This window comes from Gallus gallus, chromosome 3 (genome assembly GCF_016699485.2).
Source record: "Gallus gallus isolate bGalGal1 chromosome 3, bGalGal1.mat.broiler.GRCg7b, whole genome shotgun sequence".
In the NCBI taxonomy this organism is placed as follows: domain Eukaryota; kingdom Metazoa; phylum Chordata; class Aves; order Galliformes; family Phasianidae; genus Gallus; species Gallus gallus.
Window position 1 is genome coordinate 34568838 of NC_052534.1, and position 16890 is coordinate 34585727.

The 16890-nt window shown below is 45.3% G+C and overlaps 1 protein-coding gene across 10 annotated transcripts; it reads right to left on the bottom strand.

Moving 5' to 3' along the window:
• Positions 1-5945: 5945 nt before the first annotated feature.
• Positions 5946-13055, bottom strand: ZBTB18 (zinc finger and BTB domain containing 18). Of its 10 annotated transcripts, none has more exons than XM_046939310.1 (3): positions 13015-13055; positions 12709-12740; positions 5946-9562 (listed from the first exon to the last, which is right to left on the bottom strand). In XM_046939310.1, exon 3 carries the CDS (start codon positions 9546-9548, stop codon positions 7980-7982), a length of 1569 nt encoding a protein of 522 aa, XP_046795266.1. In that variant the 5' UTR covers positions 9549-9562; positions 12709-12740; positions 13015-13055; the 3' UTR covers positions 5946-7979. The 10 variants fall into 10 exon arrangements, with proteins under 10 accessions (XP_046795266.1, XP_046795272.1, XP_015139471.1 ...); XM_046939316.1 differs by having other exon boundaries at positions 12709-12719; positions 13007-13055; XM_015283985.4 differs by lacking the exon at positions 13015-13055 and adding an exon at positions 11771-11854 and having other exon boundaries at positions 12709-12782.
• Between the last annotated feature and the right edge of the window lie 3835 nt (positions 13056-16890).

Below are 16890 nucleotides of genomic sequence, written 5' to 3' on the forward strand. Positions count from 1 at the left end.
CTGGACCATCCCGTAACATGGTTAGCTCAGGGCTAACCATGGCTAACATTAAAAATCAGCTTATATCATCAAGTAGTTATGTGGCTTGCAAATCTGTCAGCTCCGTTATGTGCCGAGCAAGTGTGAGTGTGGATATTTCAATTCTCCATTCGCATCGCCCCACGTTACCCAACGTCCTCCCAGCAGCAGCCCCTCAGTCACTGCGAGTCGCCCCAGTAGGAGTGTGCCCACACACCTCCTGTTGCTATGTGAGGGCAACGCTCCTTGCTGCAGGGTGCTCGCCTCCAAGTGCCTATCGGCCAAACAGTCCATGCCTGCCAGCCAGCACCTTCAGACGGCCTGCACCATCAGCCCAGCAAAGCAGCCAGGCTGGAAGGTGGATGAGGGTCTGCTGTGGTTTTGCCACTGTGCAGGAAGCCCAGCTTTCCTCCAAGCTGCGAACCTCACGTTATATATTAGAGAGAATAAAAGAGCATGTTAAAATTAGCGCTCTGGTTAAAAAAGGTCTCTTGGTTTACTCTCATTTTTAACTACCGATTACGGGCTTTGAAAGGTCTCCTCGCAGAGATTCTAAAACACATGGGTTTCTTGATGCAAATGTAAGCTACGCATACCAAATTTGGTAAGCGAAGTTCAGCTTTGTGCCATTTTTTGCCCTCGCTATTTTTGAAGTCTTTTTCTCCTTGAGTCTTTCTCAATCTTTATGAGAAATAAATACATTTGGGGGGTTAACGCTCATCCCGCTGAGCTGGGCAAACTGTGCTTTTCCCCGCAGAGGTCCCAGACTGGCAGCAGCGGGAGCCTGGCACTTCCAGCTTCATCCCATGGTGTCCCCACAGGTAACGCAGGGACGTGCCGGATTCTGGCTCCCAAAGAACTCAGGACCACTCAGCCTCACCTCGGTAAGAGGTAGAGCCTTCTTTAGAGCCATCCAGCCACTTTAAAACAGCGAGATGTTGAGTATTTGCAGTACTTTCAAGCTGTCACGTATGCACCTGAAAACTATGAATAGAAATCAGATTCTGGATGCGCAGTGCCAGTTGAGCTACTTGAAAAGAGGGAGAATAAGCTACAGATAATGAAGACCCAGTAGCTGTAGCCTATGGGAACAGGATATGTTTCATTAAGATTTTAACGGTATTTTGTCTCGGTATGAAATTCCAAAATTATCTCAACATGAATCCTCACTAAGCGTGAATACGCAGCAAATGCAGTTGAAAATAAATCATGTTTTATACGTTAAACCTCTATCAGTTTCAGGGGCTTTATTTATAGATAAAGTACATTTTTAAAATTGTAAAATGTATATTGGGCTCACATCCAAAAGTTTATAAAAAGTAGATTTACTGCTAAAATTGAAGTCAATTTGACAAAAGCCTAAAATGTAGCACTGAGAGTGGTTTTTATTTTCTTAATAGCTGTAAATAATGTTTAACCAAAATGAATTTTGGGAAGGTTGTGAAAGAAGTATTTAAATCCATCCCGAGCTTTACATCCCGATACAGCAGATAACTCGCCATATAGCTGTTGTGAAACAGTGAAGCCTTTTAATATACCCGCTACAGCACTGAGGCAGCAACATACTGCGTTACCAGCTAAATCCTTTCTAAGTCACAATGCACATGTAACTTGCTCTCTAAATATTTTAGCGACTTAAGAGCTGGCTTTGTGCACCGGGTTGTAGTGTGCAGCCAGAGCTGGTGTGCTCCCTGCTGCACCCAAAATCCTTCTTGGTGCTCAGGCTGAGGCTGCTAACCGAAGAACGGCAAGTGATGGGTCGCGCAATGCAGCTCTGCACCGGCTGCTGTGTACGGGTGTGAAACACGTGTCCTAAAGATCTTCAAGGACTAACTGAGAACGTGATGTCAGTGCACACCCAAATAAAAATTAGAGAGTTATTTTAAAGCACATCCTCACGCACACACCTATTCGTACACAATCTGCTCTTTAAAGCTTAAGAAATAGCAGACCGCTGTAAGTTAGAATTTCCTAGGAACAACCCGTCTTGCAATTAATCACTTATTTATTTCCTGCAGGCTCAAAAATCCCAAATCAACTTGAAATTTCAGCTCCAAGGCTAGGCTGCACATGCTCTATCCTATAGCCCCAAGCCAAGGCTTGCTGCAGGCAGGCAGCAAAATCACAGAAATCCAAGTAGGTGAAAGCACAGGTGGCCCAACACCGCCAAAGTGGTATGAGAGGCAGGTCCTGTTCCACCGAGGCAGAGGATTTCTCGGTGCAAGCACTCCTGGCCTCCTGCTGCAAATGGGTAATGGCAAAGGCTTGTTGGGATTGGTCATTCCCTGAGTTCTGCACGAGGAATGTGTTGCTTCACAGGAGTGACTGTCTGACTAGGAAAAGCAACCGAAGCAAGAGAATTAGATGAAAGCAAAATGAACCTTAAGATTTTAAGCACACAACAGAATCAAGTTCTGTGAGACCAAATAAAATAAAATTAAAAAAAAAAAAAAAGAAAAAGAAATCCATTAAACCAAACAATTCCAATGCAAGAGAAACATTCCTGGTAATGTATTTCAAATACACACGTATTTTTCTGAAAACACTTCTATCTCTTTGAAACCTCTGCAGCAGCTGCAGCCACTGTCACAGCTGAGCCTGCCCCACCTTGGGTTCACCTGCGCCTCGTGCTGTGGGCAGCTGGACTGCTTAGCCTGCATTGAGGACACTTCGGGTTGTTGCTCAGAGAACACCTAGATTGACAAACAGCTAAAAGCAATGCTGCTTTTTGGTTTTTTTTTTGTTTGTTTGTTGTTGTTGTTTGTTTTTGTTTTGTTTTTCAATTTTCCTATAATAAAGTGGACAGTATTCCTGAACAGAGTGTAACCTGCCATTGGTACGACCCATTACCAGGTTTAGCTGAGTTTTATCACACCAGAATGAGCTCCTGGCTCCAGGTTTAATAAGCAGTGTTCATCTTCCTAAGAGGTTTTCAATTTGCCGGCAACAGATAACGTTTGCACCTTCTACCCAGAGGCATCTTTACAGATACAAATAAGAAATAACTCCTCTTTTATCAAATAGGAAACAATTTGTATTACCAAGTTCACAATATTTAATGACACAATTAAACCTGACTAAAGCACATCAAGAATTAAACAAAACATCCTGAAGAAGAATGTTTTGAAAGAGCCCAGAACGTTCCTTTTTTTGCTTTTTCCTTCTTTTAGAAACAGTGGGCACTTCTGTTATAATCCACATTCACAATCCCAGTAAAAAAGAAAAGATAAATCTCAATGCCTTTTTTAGATTTCCATAATAATAGGCAATACTCCTTGGGAATATTTCTGTTTCAAAATCAGGTGGACAAACAGCATCAATAGTTTATAAGTTTGAGAGCACTGCGACGTAGAACGACATGAAAATACCTTAGGATCTGTTTTCCAGCATTAGTGTATTTGTGCAGTCTCGAAATGTAGTTCACTTTAGCTCTGAAGGAATTTACACTGCTTCACGAGGAGAGGAGGCAGCGTGCAGAAATGTTCTCCCCTTGCAAGTTCTCCTCGGCTGCAAATCGCTGCAGTATCGTCCACCATAAAAAGGGGGGTTGATTTTACTGATGATTCTGGGAAAATGTATTTTGACGTCTGAAGAGTTCATGAAGAAGTTAAAATATTTGACTGTTGTAGGAGCCTTTTCTTAATTAGGTAAAACAAAGAGTGGCTGCACTGCCGACAAATCACAGTATCGCTTCTCCACGCCGGCAAAGCAGAAGGCAGAAGCGAGCAGGCAGGAGAAGGCTCGGTGTGCTGCGGGAGGGAAAGGGAACGCGCTGGCTCCCAAATTAATTTTACAATTTTGCTTAGGATTCAAATGAGGAGATTGAGGTTCTGAAGGGGCGTGCAGCTTTAACTCCCGCTCAGCAGAAATACGGATGGAATCGTTTGGTCCTGGAGCAGGAGAAGCAAAGAAGATCCCTTCTGTTCTTCGACTAGAAAGTTTTTTTCTAAAACTCTCACTGAGCTCTTTTTAAATTTCACCTAAAATGCACAAAGGCCTTATTAAGTAGACGGCATATAGGATAATACGCCTGCTTTAAAATTCTCTATAGCATTGATCCCCGAGCTTCAGTTCAGAGAAATCATGCATGATGAGAGAATTTTGGACGATCACGTGAAGAGGTTAAAAAAACAACTGAACTGTAAATTCCCTGAGAGCCTCAGGGTAGACCTACACCTGGCTGTAAAGCAACGAGGGGCAGTGGTCAGAGGAGGTCTTCTGAATCTCTGAGGTTCACAGCCTCCATCTTCACAATTTGCCTCATGCCCCAGTGGCAATATGAACAGTACGGGTTTTGTTACCACACATCCCCGAGCCAATGGAACCATTCTCTCATGCTTCATTATCTAGAGAGTATGTCACAAGAAAAAGGAAAAGAAAGTTACAGCTATTTGGATATGTCAGTACATTAAAGCTGATGGAGGGAAGCAGCACACAGAAGTATGTTTCATCTTTTCACTGAAGAAACACTTCGATAGCCACAAGCGTGTGCCGCGCATGTATACACCGACTAGATAAAATCTGAATGTAGAAAAGCCTATTTTGAATGATCTTGTCATTAGCGGCCCAGTTGTGTTTTCTGTTACCCTCCAAACAGGGCTCTTTCTAAGTCTAGCATTATTCGTGAATCTACAGTTCTTAAAAATCTCCTCGTTCGAGAACAAATGGCAAATCTGCCTAGAGCCACATCTAAAGCTCACCAACTGTATGCATTTCAGAACTGCAATATTAGCCTTTTTCAGTCTTGATGATACTTTAAACTGCCTTAACTACACACAATGCTCCGTCGTATGAAAGACTGGGCTGCAGCAAAGGCTTGCTGGTAGAAAATGAGAAACCTTCATGGCCAAGGATACTCATGTTCTCACATTTACAAAAGAAAGTATTTCCAAAATAACCCACTTTATTAGAAAAAAAGAGGGTGGAAAAAGGAGCAAATGATATTTGAAATTGTTTTAAAGATCAAAACAAGTGAAAAAAATCACTTTGGCTAGGTAGGAACTATCGCAGATGTAGGAAGAAACGCAGCCTAGCATTAGGCAACAAGATTCATTTGGTCAACTGAAGTTGTACCTAGGCAAATGACAAACCCAATGAAACGTTAAAATCCTGATTTTTTCCTTCAAATTTGCCCCGCTGTCTCTGTTGCAGACTTCTAATTTAGCTCTACTTTTATACTCCCATTGGGCTGTGCAGGGCTGGTTTCATCCCTAGGAGGGAACGGTTTCGATAAAGAATTCTGGGTACGTCCTGCAACAAACCCCTAAAATATCTTTTTCAAAGGTTTCAGTGCGCTTTACTTCTTTTATTGAGAAAAAAGGTTTAGCCTGTAAGAGAAATCCACAAACAGCTGTAGGATTATTCTCATTTTCCTTTGTAGCCCAGACAGTTTTGATGGATTGCTGGTATTTTGGACATTTGGACTGTTACTTGCTCCGTAGCGTAGACTGCCAGTCCCTACCCGAGCTGTACTTCAGATTAAGTTGTTTCCTTCTGCTCTACTGTTCTGACAGAAACGGAATACAAAAGGGAGAGCCCAAGAGATCTGCTTGGGGTGAAACTAAGCCCAGAAAAGGAATTTTGTGTCTTTAGAGAGATCTGCGTGGAATCAAAATTTCTGGAATTGAATAGATCGCTTCTGCAGATGTCTTTGGGGGAAAAAAAAAAAGATTAATCCCTCTACAGAACGATAGAGAGCTACAGACACAGGAATGCTTTCAAAACACGAGCATTTAATTTGTTGAAATGTTAAGAGAGATGTAAATAACGGACGTTAGCAACAAAGTGCTCAAAAAGCATACCGAAAACATAATCCGTACAGTTAGCAACAGACTCCTGTGCAAAAGTCATAAAGTTACACATTATAAAAAATACTCCGGGACTATAATTTAAAAGAGGGAAGAAAAAAAATAATAAAGACAAGGGAATTGATTTCTCAGTTCATATAATTTATTGCAGTTAGCACACAGTTTAAAAATTCACCAACACACCAATAGTACAAAACTAAACAGCATTATAAGTTATTCCCCCCTCAGGAAAATAAAACATACTATGATTGTCAAAGCTAGATGTCAGTCTAAGTTTTAGAACAAAAGAAGAATGTGAAACTAATAAAAGGAAAAAAGCAATCACTCACAAGGACCACAAAAAAATCCAAGAGAAAGTCCATTTTTTTTTTCTCAGACACTGATTGTCTTCTCTAAATTAATAAAAGAATGTATTTTTAAACCTAGAAACTATTCAAGTAACTAAAGATAACGCTCCAAGGCCATTTTCACAGCTTTTTTTTTGTTTTGTTTTAAATGCCATTACAGCCAAATTAACACACATTTGACCAAATATTTCCAAAACAGTCCAGCAATACACAATGGAGTTTTCCATTCAGTATCTTAAGCACAAAAATAGGCTATGTTTACAGTAGTTAAGGCGATCAAATTTTAAACAAAAGCAGAAAAAAAAAAGGAAAAACAGCAAACGTTTTCCATGCTACTCCCATAGACCTTATTTGTAAGTGCAAGACAGGAAAACAAACACTGTGCAAAATGCTTTTGACCTGCGTGTTGGTCATTAAAACCACACGTCAGGCTGCAGTCTCTGCTGCTTGGATACACAGAGCCCTCTACCCTCCCCCGGCCCCCCCCCCCTCCCCCGTCAATCAGGGCTTTCCAGTCCTTTCAGCCCGGGGCTTTTTCAGTCCACAGACCCTTTTCAAGGGGGGAAAAAGAATGACCTATTGTGGATGTGTACAGCAGGAATCCTAAAAATGCTCATCTGGGTAAATGTATGCACCTAAAGTTGGAGCTGGCGTGGGGTTTGTGCAATTAGAAGGTTTTCTTTTAATGAATGCACACTGCACATGCAAATCTTTAAGCCTGTTTGTAAACATTCATATTTTCCTTGTTACGTAGCTAAATTGTCAACTCGTAGCTTAAGTTTTTCTCAACTGAAAGACAGTGGGAAGGAAAATTTAAATTATATAAAATAAAAACAGTGCATTTACGTTCTTCATAACACCGGCATTTTCAACGGTGCTTTTTCCTAAGGAAATTAAATAATTTTAAACTCACTCATTAAAGTTATACAATGCAAACAAAGACAAAAATATACTGAAACTCATGCATTTCTGTAGCGTTAATATTTACTTTTCAAGACTCAACTAAGAGCATCAACACAACCTGCCAAGTTCTTTGATACCTCCCCCCGGCCCATGTAATCAATTACAGTATACAATAACAGTAATTCACATTTTTTAAACACACAGTTCATCACTGCTGAAGCTGCAATATCCTTTTTCATCCCAAGCAAACCTTCACATAAGACAGAGTCCCAGTGATCCCAGTGTACTCTCAGGGTTTTTGTTTTGTGGTTTTTTTTTTTTGTTGTTGTTGGTTTTTTTGTTTTGTTTTGTTTTGTTTTTTTCCAGTGGGAACTGTCAGAAATCCAGAAGTTGCCATAATAAGTTTTAAGTCAACCGCTTGTTTAAAAATAGATAATCCAGCATTTCAGAAATTTTCCATTTGGGTCTAAAAGCATTCAGGTTTCCAACAGCTAGAAAGGACTCATGCAATTAGAAAAAAATGTAAAGGAACTGATACGATTGGGAAAGGATTTCTACATTCAGATTTTGAAAGGAAAATTATCTAGAGCTCAAAATAACGCAGCGTTCTGGGGAGAACAAAGCCATGTCAACATTTTCAAATTGGAGATTCTTTAAAATTACAGTATCCGCTGGCTTCTAGTCCAAAACAAGGGGAAAAAATACGCTCCGATGCTTATTACTTCGCCATGTTATCTCTAAAGTTCCGTTTTATCAGAGTGCTAAATTAGTGAAATATTCATGCTGCCTTAAAGTGCAAAAACAAGCTAATAGCCAAACTTTCAGTTCAAGGAAACAAGATTGCTTTTAGACTGTACCACAACTATATAGATTTATATATATATTATTTATATATATAAAAATTTTATTTCCAAAGTTCTTGTGAGCTATCTTCTAAGGTCCAGTCTCTGACAGTAGGTAAGCTCAGTGCTTCGCTTTTGACAGACAATGAGTTCACCAACTCACAGTGAAACTTCCGAATGTGTCTGTAAAGGTCTCCGGACTGCGTGAACCTGCGCTCACACCACTTACAAGCGTGTGGCTTCTCCCGCGTGTGAACCACTGCGTGGCGGCTCAGGTTGTGGGAGTACTGGAAGCTCTTCCCACACTGGGTGCAAGTGTAGGGCTTTTCACCTGAATGAGTCCTCTCGTGACGTTTCAAGGTGTACATGCAAGAAAAAGTCTTACCACACAGCGAGCAGGTGGGGACATTGACATCGGTAGCAGGCTTGCTGCGGATCCCGTCCTGCTCTCGAAAGTGCGTGCTTAAATGGATCTGCAGAATGTGGGGACTGGGAAAGACTTTGTTGCACAGAGGACACATAAAAATTTGGCCAGCGGGGCTAAGTATGTTTGACACGTAAGGGAGCAAGCTGCTGTCCATGTTTCCTTCCACCTGGACTCGCTCGTTCTCTGGAGTTATCATTTCGTCATCACTTGCCTTGTCCTCTCTATCTAGCTCCCTCAAGACCGAATCTTCCCTCATCGGAGCCAGATGGGCCGGCTCGTACGGTACCCTGTTATTAGTGCTCACACTTTCTTTCACAGTGCTATGTTCCATATCATAGTCATTAGTGCCAACATCACTCTCATCACAGGAAGCCTCTTTCTCCACCTTCACCTGAACCAGGCTGCTTCTAAGCATGTCCTGCGAAGAGAAATAAGAACTGTTCAAATTTTCAACTCCTGAAAGGCTGGACTTGACAGACAGGTCCAGCACGCAGTCAACATCTGCTGAATCCCTCACGGAGGTGACAGACCTCTGGGACAAAGACTCTGTTGAACTGCAGGGGCTGGCTACTGTTTTTCCAGCTGCTGTTGCGTGTGTCTCTGCCTCTCCGCCAGTCTGGGGAATGCCTGCTGAGTCTGAGGGCAATCTCATCCACATGTTCCCAGGCTCGGCCGCCAAGTCTCTTTTGCTAGGCAGGATGTTCAATTTTTCATCTTCTCCTTCGTCTTCATCGCTGGGCAAGTCTCCTGGCATGTGGCTGCTGCCGTCGGAGAGGCTTTCCACTTTGTCTGAACAACTTGAGGCGTCTTCCTCCTTTTTTGTGCTGTCTGCCTCCGTGGTTGCTTTCTCTTTCAGCTTCTTTTTGCAGACTTTGACAATGTCATACATGTGGAGATAACTGGCAGCTGCTAGCACGTCTTCAATGGGCAAGTCTTTGAACTGGAGTTTTCCTTCGTACATGAATTCAAGCAGGAGAGCGAAAGCTGGGGCTGTAACAATGTCGCTGTTCAGATGAACAATGTCTCTTTTGTCCAGCTGGTCCTTGTAAAAGAGGTGGAAATACATGCTGCATGAAGCCAGTACAGCTCTGTGCGCTCGGAACTGGGCATCTCCTACCAGAACAGTGCAATCACAAAGAAACCCCTGATGTCTCTGCTCACTCAGACACTGTAGCAAATGTCTACTGTGGTCAGGAAACTCCATGCTGTCTTCATAACCTACAAAGCAATAAGATTTTTCACAATTACACGCGGCTCAGAACAACAGAACTTATGAACCCAAGTTATTCCACCCTGAAAGCCCAGCGTTTCTACTGCCAGAATTCTGACACCGCCACTACGCGAGGATTATTTAACGTGTACGCACAATGGCCTCTCTTTCCCCAGTCAACCACCGAAGTTCTGCTTTCCCCTCACTCCTAAATAAGCCATTCTAATAAGAGCTTAGCTACGTTTGTATTCTTTCTTTCTTTCTTTTTTTTTTTTTTAAGTACCACCAGTTTTTTTATACTTTCTCAGGGAACTTCCTCCAGAAGTCTTTTTTAAACACTAAGCTTGAGAGATCACAGAGGGGAAATGTATATATATACACACACATATATACACATATATATATAAAATCGGATGATCAACATTCTTTTTAAAGCTAAACTGTAGTAACAGGAGAGTTGGAGAGTTCTGTAGTTCTGTGTATGGAGAAATGTTAACTGCCCAAACCTGAAGGTCTAGCATTCATAAAGAATATGAACTGACAGGGGTAAAGAATTTTAACTGATAGGACAACCAAGCTGTTTTAGAAGCCCAGCCTGCACTGCTTTCTCCTCCTGATAGGTACAGTTTCAGGTTTGGAACCTTCTCCACACTGCACAAGAGAAAACAAAACACTTTTTTTTGCTAAGGTGCAGAATTAGCAAAAGGAAAACTATCCGTTACAATGCATGCAGCGCCGCTTCCCCTGTGCAGAAGGACAGAAATTTCCCTCCCCTCCCACACCACACTGAGTTTGCAGTACCAAACTTAAAAAAAAAAAAAAAAAAAAAGAAAGAAAGCCATTCAACATGAGTGTGTGTGCACATTTAAAATGAGTATCCTGAGTGCTGTGCTTACCCAAGGCTTTTTCTATTCACCCTGTCTGATGATACAAAAAAAACAAAAAACAAAAAAAAACACCAAAAACCAAAACCAAAACAAAAACCAAAAAAACAAACAAAAAAAAACCCAACACACACACACAAAAAACCCAACGAGCCAAACTTTAAAGAAGTAGAGAAGTCAGAATTCAAACAGAAAGTAAAATCTCCTAAAAGCCTGTCTCAACCTATTCTTCTGTGACTGCTGGCAACGCTCTTCCAAACCATCCAAACAGACCGTGGCTCCCTGGGCTGGCAGATATTGCTGAAAAATGCCCATCCCCGGCAAAGCGAGATGTGCTGAAACTTACAGCACAACCCCGGCTATATTCTGTAAAATACCACCGCTAGAGTAAAGCACGAAGATTTACAATACAATCACTTTAAGTGCCCCACAGCCAACATCAATCCTAATCCTTAAGAGGGCTAAAAATAAAGATTGGAGGGCAGCTCACAAGGTAGCTGTGATCAAATTAGGAGGCTGAAAGGACAGAGAGGGACGAAGAAGGAAGCTTATAAACATCTGATCCAGCTGACTGTGGCCATATGGCAGCTGCTGCCCAGATAAAGAGATTAAGAATAGAGGAGTGCGATTACAGCTGTCTGGCCAATTCAGGCAGCTCAAATCTACAAGTTCTAAATTAGTCGCAAATACAAAAACTCCTTCAAATAATTATTGTTACGCCGGAATAAAAGATTGCAAATGCTACAGGCGAGAAAGAAAAGAGGAAACCAGTCAGGCTATTCTCCCAGGTACAAAAGTTTCTAAACACATAAGTGATTTCTATCTTTCAGAAGCACTCCAGCTGTATGCTCCCACAGTTCCGGGCTGCTGGCTATTTAACCACCAAGCGCAGTGAGAGCCTCCACAACAAACACGGTTCAGCCACAACGGTCCTTTTTAAAAGCACGCTCGTGCCTATTTCACCCCAAATCCCCATCGAGTCAACCCAAAGATGCAGCACAAAAGCATAAAGCAGAACTCCCGTTAGCTCGCCTCCGAATGCGTTTCGGCTTTGGTCTCAGAAATCGAGAACCAAGTTGCTCTCATCGCGTCCTAAAACCAGAAATTTTCTTCTCACGATACGCATTAAAGTTAATTCTATCCATGTGCATCAAACCGATACTCTCAAACTGCAGCCCCAGCCTTTTTGACCAAGTCCACTTATCTGCTTAATACTCAATTTCATATATTACCTCCAAACTTGGTTAGAAAAGTAATGTGATTTTTCCTGAAATTCAATAAACAACACACCAAAACAGAAAGATGCTGTATCTAATCTATTGCTACTCCTACCTTTAGTACACATAAACCTGATTAAGTCCTTTCCTCTGAGTCTCGCTGGCTCCAGGTCTGTTAGATCGGTGGAAAAAAAGCAGACTGGGAGAGACAGATGCAAAGTGGAGATGATGTTAGAGAGGAATGAGATACCTTCTCCACACACAGATCTGCACACACTAACTCCCTGTCTGTGTGTTAGAATAAAAGGCTGAGGGATGGCAGGCTGTCAGCTGCTCTGACATCATGTTCAGATGGAAATGCTACCTCCAGCTGTGCTCCTTTTAATGCCATATGCTACTCCTCTACACTCCTGCCACCAGCTTTTTCTTAGGAGAACTTTTCTCTTCTGTTAGTATAAACAAAATACTTCAAAGTCTCTCTTTTTTTTTTTTTTTTTTTCCAAACTTTCGAACAGGGGGGAAGAAAAAAAAAAAAAAAAAAGGAAAAGAAAATCCTCAACATATGGGGCTCCGCCGCGCTCGCGGCACATCGACACTTCTGCCTCAACTTGGAGGGCTGCTCCGCCCGCCGACAGCGCGCCGAGCCCCGGCTCGCCGACCCCGCGCCGCTCGGCTCCGCGGAACCGCCGCTCCGCGCTCCCCGCCCCGGGCCGTGCCCGCGCCGCCGCCACCCCGCCCGGGACGCGCCCCGAGCCGCCGGCCCCGGCCCTCCCCGCAACTTCCCGGGGCCGCGGGCGCGACCTCGCGGGCCCGGCCCCGCATCCCCGTCGGGCGGCGGCAACTTTTGGCCGCGAGCGCCGCCGCCCCCCGCGGCGCGGGGCCCGACCCGCCGGCGGCCCCGCGGGCAGGAAGCGGCCGCCCGGCGCGCAGGAAAGCCGCCCCCGGGCCGCCGCGGCAACAAAAGGAAAGTGACCGGCAGCGCCGCCGGCCCCGCCGCCCCCGGGCCCCGCCCGCCCCGGCCCGGCGCCGCGCGGGGACGAGAGCGGGACTCACACTCGCGGCGGCCCGAAGTCCCCGCGCCGCCGCCGCCGCCGCCGCCCGCCGCCTCCCGTGGGCCGCTCCGCTCCGCGCCGCGCCCCCGCCCGCGGGCCGCCGCCCCCCGAGCCCCCCCCTGCCGTCAGCCGAGGAGCGAGCGGGGCAGCCGGCGGCGCTCAGCGGGCCCCGCGCTCAGCGGCTCCCCATGGCACCGACGGCCGGAGGCGGCGCGGAGCCCGGGGCCGGCCGCGGGGGAGGGGCGGGGGGCGGGCGGGGGCCGGGCGCACGCAGCTCGGGCGCGCGGCGGCGGCGGCGGCACAGCCGGGCCCGGCTGCGGCAGACAGATGTTCCCCTCCTCCCGCCCCGCTCCCCACTTCGGACTCCGCTCCCTGACTGACAGCGCGGCCCGCCCGCGCCGCCGCCGCCGCCAACCGGCGCGGCGCCCCGCCGCTGAGTGACGGGCGGCGCCGGGCGCTGAGTGGAGGAGGGCGGCCCGGGAAGGCCGAGGGCTCCGCCAATCGGAGCGCGCGGCGAGGCGAGGGGGCGTGACCCGGCGGGGAGCCGAGGCGGAAGGGGGCGGGGCCCCGCCGGGCCCGGCGAGGGGGCGGGGCCGCGCGTGAGGCGAGCGCGGAGGGGGCGGGGCCGCCGAGGGGGCTCGGCGCGCGCGGGAGGGCGTGCGCGGGTCGCGGCCTCGTGCCGGTTGCCGGGCGAGGGGGAGAGGAGCGGCGCAGGGGACGGCGGAGAGTCGGCGGGAGCCTTGTGCTCAGGGCGAGCCGGGCCGAGCCGAGCCGAGCCGAGCCGAGAGGCGCTTGTCCCGCGATGCCAGCCGTGAGGCAGTTCGCCTCGGGCTTGCCCCGCTCCGTGCCTCTGGCCGGGGCACCTGGGCTGGGCTGGGCTGGGGGCGTACTCTTCAAAATGGCGGCTCCGGGGGTGAAGGCGGCAGCTGGCCGTGTGACCTCTGCGTCCCCGAGGGCTGCCCTCATCCGGACCTGTCTTGTCTGCCTTCACGCCATCAACGCCAGCCTGGCGTGGGCCTCCGAGCAGAGCCCTTGGAAGGTAGCTCCTGGAGTTGCCCAAAAGCTATTCACGATGGACAGTGTGGTGGTTGTGCACTCGCTCACCTCCAGCAAAGGATTACCCTGGAGACTTGCTGACCTCCATTAAAACATCGCTGGCAACTGGACTGCTCTATGTCTGTGTGTAACTTCAGTGCCTCCCCTCAGGGCAGCATTGCCTTCGTTGAGGCTGTGCTGGGGGTTGGCATGTTCCCTGAGCCTAGAGATGGGCAATAGTTCCCAGAGCTCATCATGCTGTGTGAGGGCTGGGGGGCAGTGGCTCTGGGGAACCCCCAGTGTGGCTGTGGGGTAGGAGAGAGTGGAGGCTGATTCCAACAGCAAAGGCCTTCGTTAGGAAAAGATCCATCTGAGGTGTTTCCCCACCTGCCCTGCTGTTTAAGATACACAGTTAGCGTGGGCAAGGTTTTTGAAGAAATTAAAGATGACCAGCAGAGCTAAAAGTAAAGAGGGTTATGTGTTAATGTCCAAAATTGATTGAGTGGATGCAAAAACCGAAGGCATGTATGTAGTCTCCTTCAGCAATATGAAACTACTATAAAGAAGCACACTGAATTCTAGCTGTGCCTAATTCATTTGACAGCACTGCTATGTATATCACACAGCAGCCAGCATCCGCATGTCCATATGCTTCAAGTATTGCATATTAAAAAAAAAAAAAACCCCAAACCTACCAGTACAAAAGAAGGTGCTTTTCTCTCTGTATTTTGGGAAACTAACCTCTAGTGCAGACCTGGTGTGGGTGTTTAAAGTTATTAATCTCAGGGCGTTTCAGTTCATCTTGGGTGGTGGTACAACTCCACGTATAAGATAGAGAGTTCCGTGCTGTTTTTTGCTTTTCTGTTGATAACTTGTTCCATATTAAATTGTACTTTGAGCTCAATGAGGTTTTGTCCTTGTGTTCAAGACACAGCAGTAAGATGCTGACTCCTCACGTTTCCCTGCTCGTCTCCCGGTGCTAATAATCACATCATCTGGGACAGATCAGTGCTCCTTTCCCTGCTGCCTGCTGTTCCTTGTGCATCTTCCCTACAGCCACAAAGCTGCTTTTTCTTTAAACAAAAACAAATTCTTGTAAGTATTGTATCGAGAAATACTGTTGAAAATAGTTCTGAAGTTTTTAAAATGTAAGACATATCAATAATGTATGCAGTTATATATATTTGAACTGCCAGTGAATGTGCCTGACATGATTACATTCGCTGTGCTATCCTAGATCTGTAAACTGCATCCCGCCTCATCCTTCCTCGTGTAAGCGGTATCACCAACTGTTCGGGGTCCGCTGCTAAGACCTTATCCCATGTACACTTATACAAGCACAGCCTCTCGAGAGAAGCACTTTGGTTGTTCTTACGATAGAAAACTCTGGGAAGAATGAGTGTGATGAATGTGAAAAAAATTCATGCAAAAGGGTTTTTTCAGCTAAAGTTAACATTTGTGAAATGGACTTGGTCTTACAGACTTTTACTGCACCCAAAATTTAAAAATAATTTAAAAACAAAATTTCATGGGACGGGACCGTTTCTACTTTTAGTTTGCTTGTTCCTACCTCCTCATACACGTGGACTTACCATTCTATGAGTTAAGGCATACCAAGAAAAATCTTACCGCCTCATACCTGGTATTTACAGTGCTGACTACTAACTAAATCCAGTTGTATTCTCTTTCCCTTTCTATCACTTGATAATACAGCCATGGGCAAATCTCTTCCACCTTTTTGCCTCTTCAGACCAGTCCACCTTCTGGACTACCGGCTCTTTCTTACCACAGTTATATTTAAGAGAGTGATCTGCAATTACAACTTAAGGAACTATGCAATAAAACAATTTTTACTATTTCTAAATAAGCGATGAAGTGAAACAGAATAAAGGTGAATGTAGGTAATGCTTCAAGATTTAAAAATCTTTTTGGCGGTGAGTCAATCTTCATTCATTTAAACCTGGAACCGTTGACATTTCTCTGTGATTTTATTTTATTTTTTTTTTTATATGAAAGGAGCTCTAATTTTAAAGAGTACTTAGAGAGGTTTAAAGGCTTAGTGTTATTTTAAATATGGAAATAAGATGATAGGAAAGGGAGTTAAGAAAAAATCCTACACTGGGAAAACTCTTAAATACCCCGCAGTCCAGATGATGCTCTATTAGAAAGAAATAATATAGAACGGGCGTTCCATTGGAAGGGATTGTGAAGCCCTGTTGTAAAGGGATATAAACATCTGGCAATACACCTGGTCTCTACACACATTTATAAATCACCTCAAGCATCCTGAGGAACCATAGAGAACGCACACGAAAATTGAACCAAGAGCATTCATAAGCCAAAGAAAATAAAAACAGTCTCGATTTAGTGCGGAAAGAAATGAGTCTCATTTACTGCATAAACACAGTTTGAAAAGACATGATGCAATTCTGCACTTCTTGCACCTTTGCACCTGCTGACTTTCATTTATATCCTCCAGGCAACAAGCAAGCCTGAAGGCCTTTGGCTCATGACCAATGCTGATGTTGCAGTGTGGTGCTACTGGAGCACCGGCAGCTCTGGTGGATCCTTTCCACCTCTGATCTGATAGGCGTGTTGAAGTTTCCTGGTATTTCTTTCAAACAGTTTATGTGGTGAATCTCTCAGTGCTGTTTGTTGCTGCTCAAGACTGATTGCTGTGTAGCTGTATGTCCCACAGAGGCCAGCTCTGCCTACAAACCTTGATTTTTTTTTTTTCAATTGCACTCATTTCTGCAGCTTGAATACGTGCTCTTGGAAACTCTTTTTTATGGGTGGTCCAGAAGAGAAGTGTGAGCTGACAAAGGTCAGAGGTGCCTGCAAGATATTAAGGTCCAGAGCCATAGATGTAAATGTTAATGCGATGCAGTTATACTGTGCAACCACCTGCACATTCAGCCCTTAACGCTTCTTTCTTATACCTGCTGTAATAGAACTGTGTTTCTTGTAGAGCAGTACTGTGCTAATTAACATACATGCCACCCATTTTGTTCTCCATCAACAAAGCAAATCAACAATGAACGCCGCTAATCTTAGCCAGACATTTGGGGTTTATGCTCTAAATGTAGGACCAGATACCATCACTCACATGCACTGCTGCTCTTTTGATTGATAGGATGATGGGAAGTTG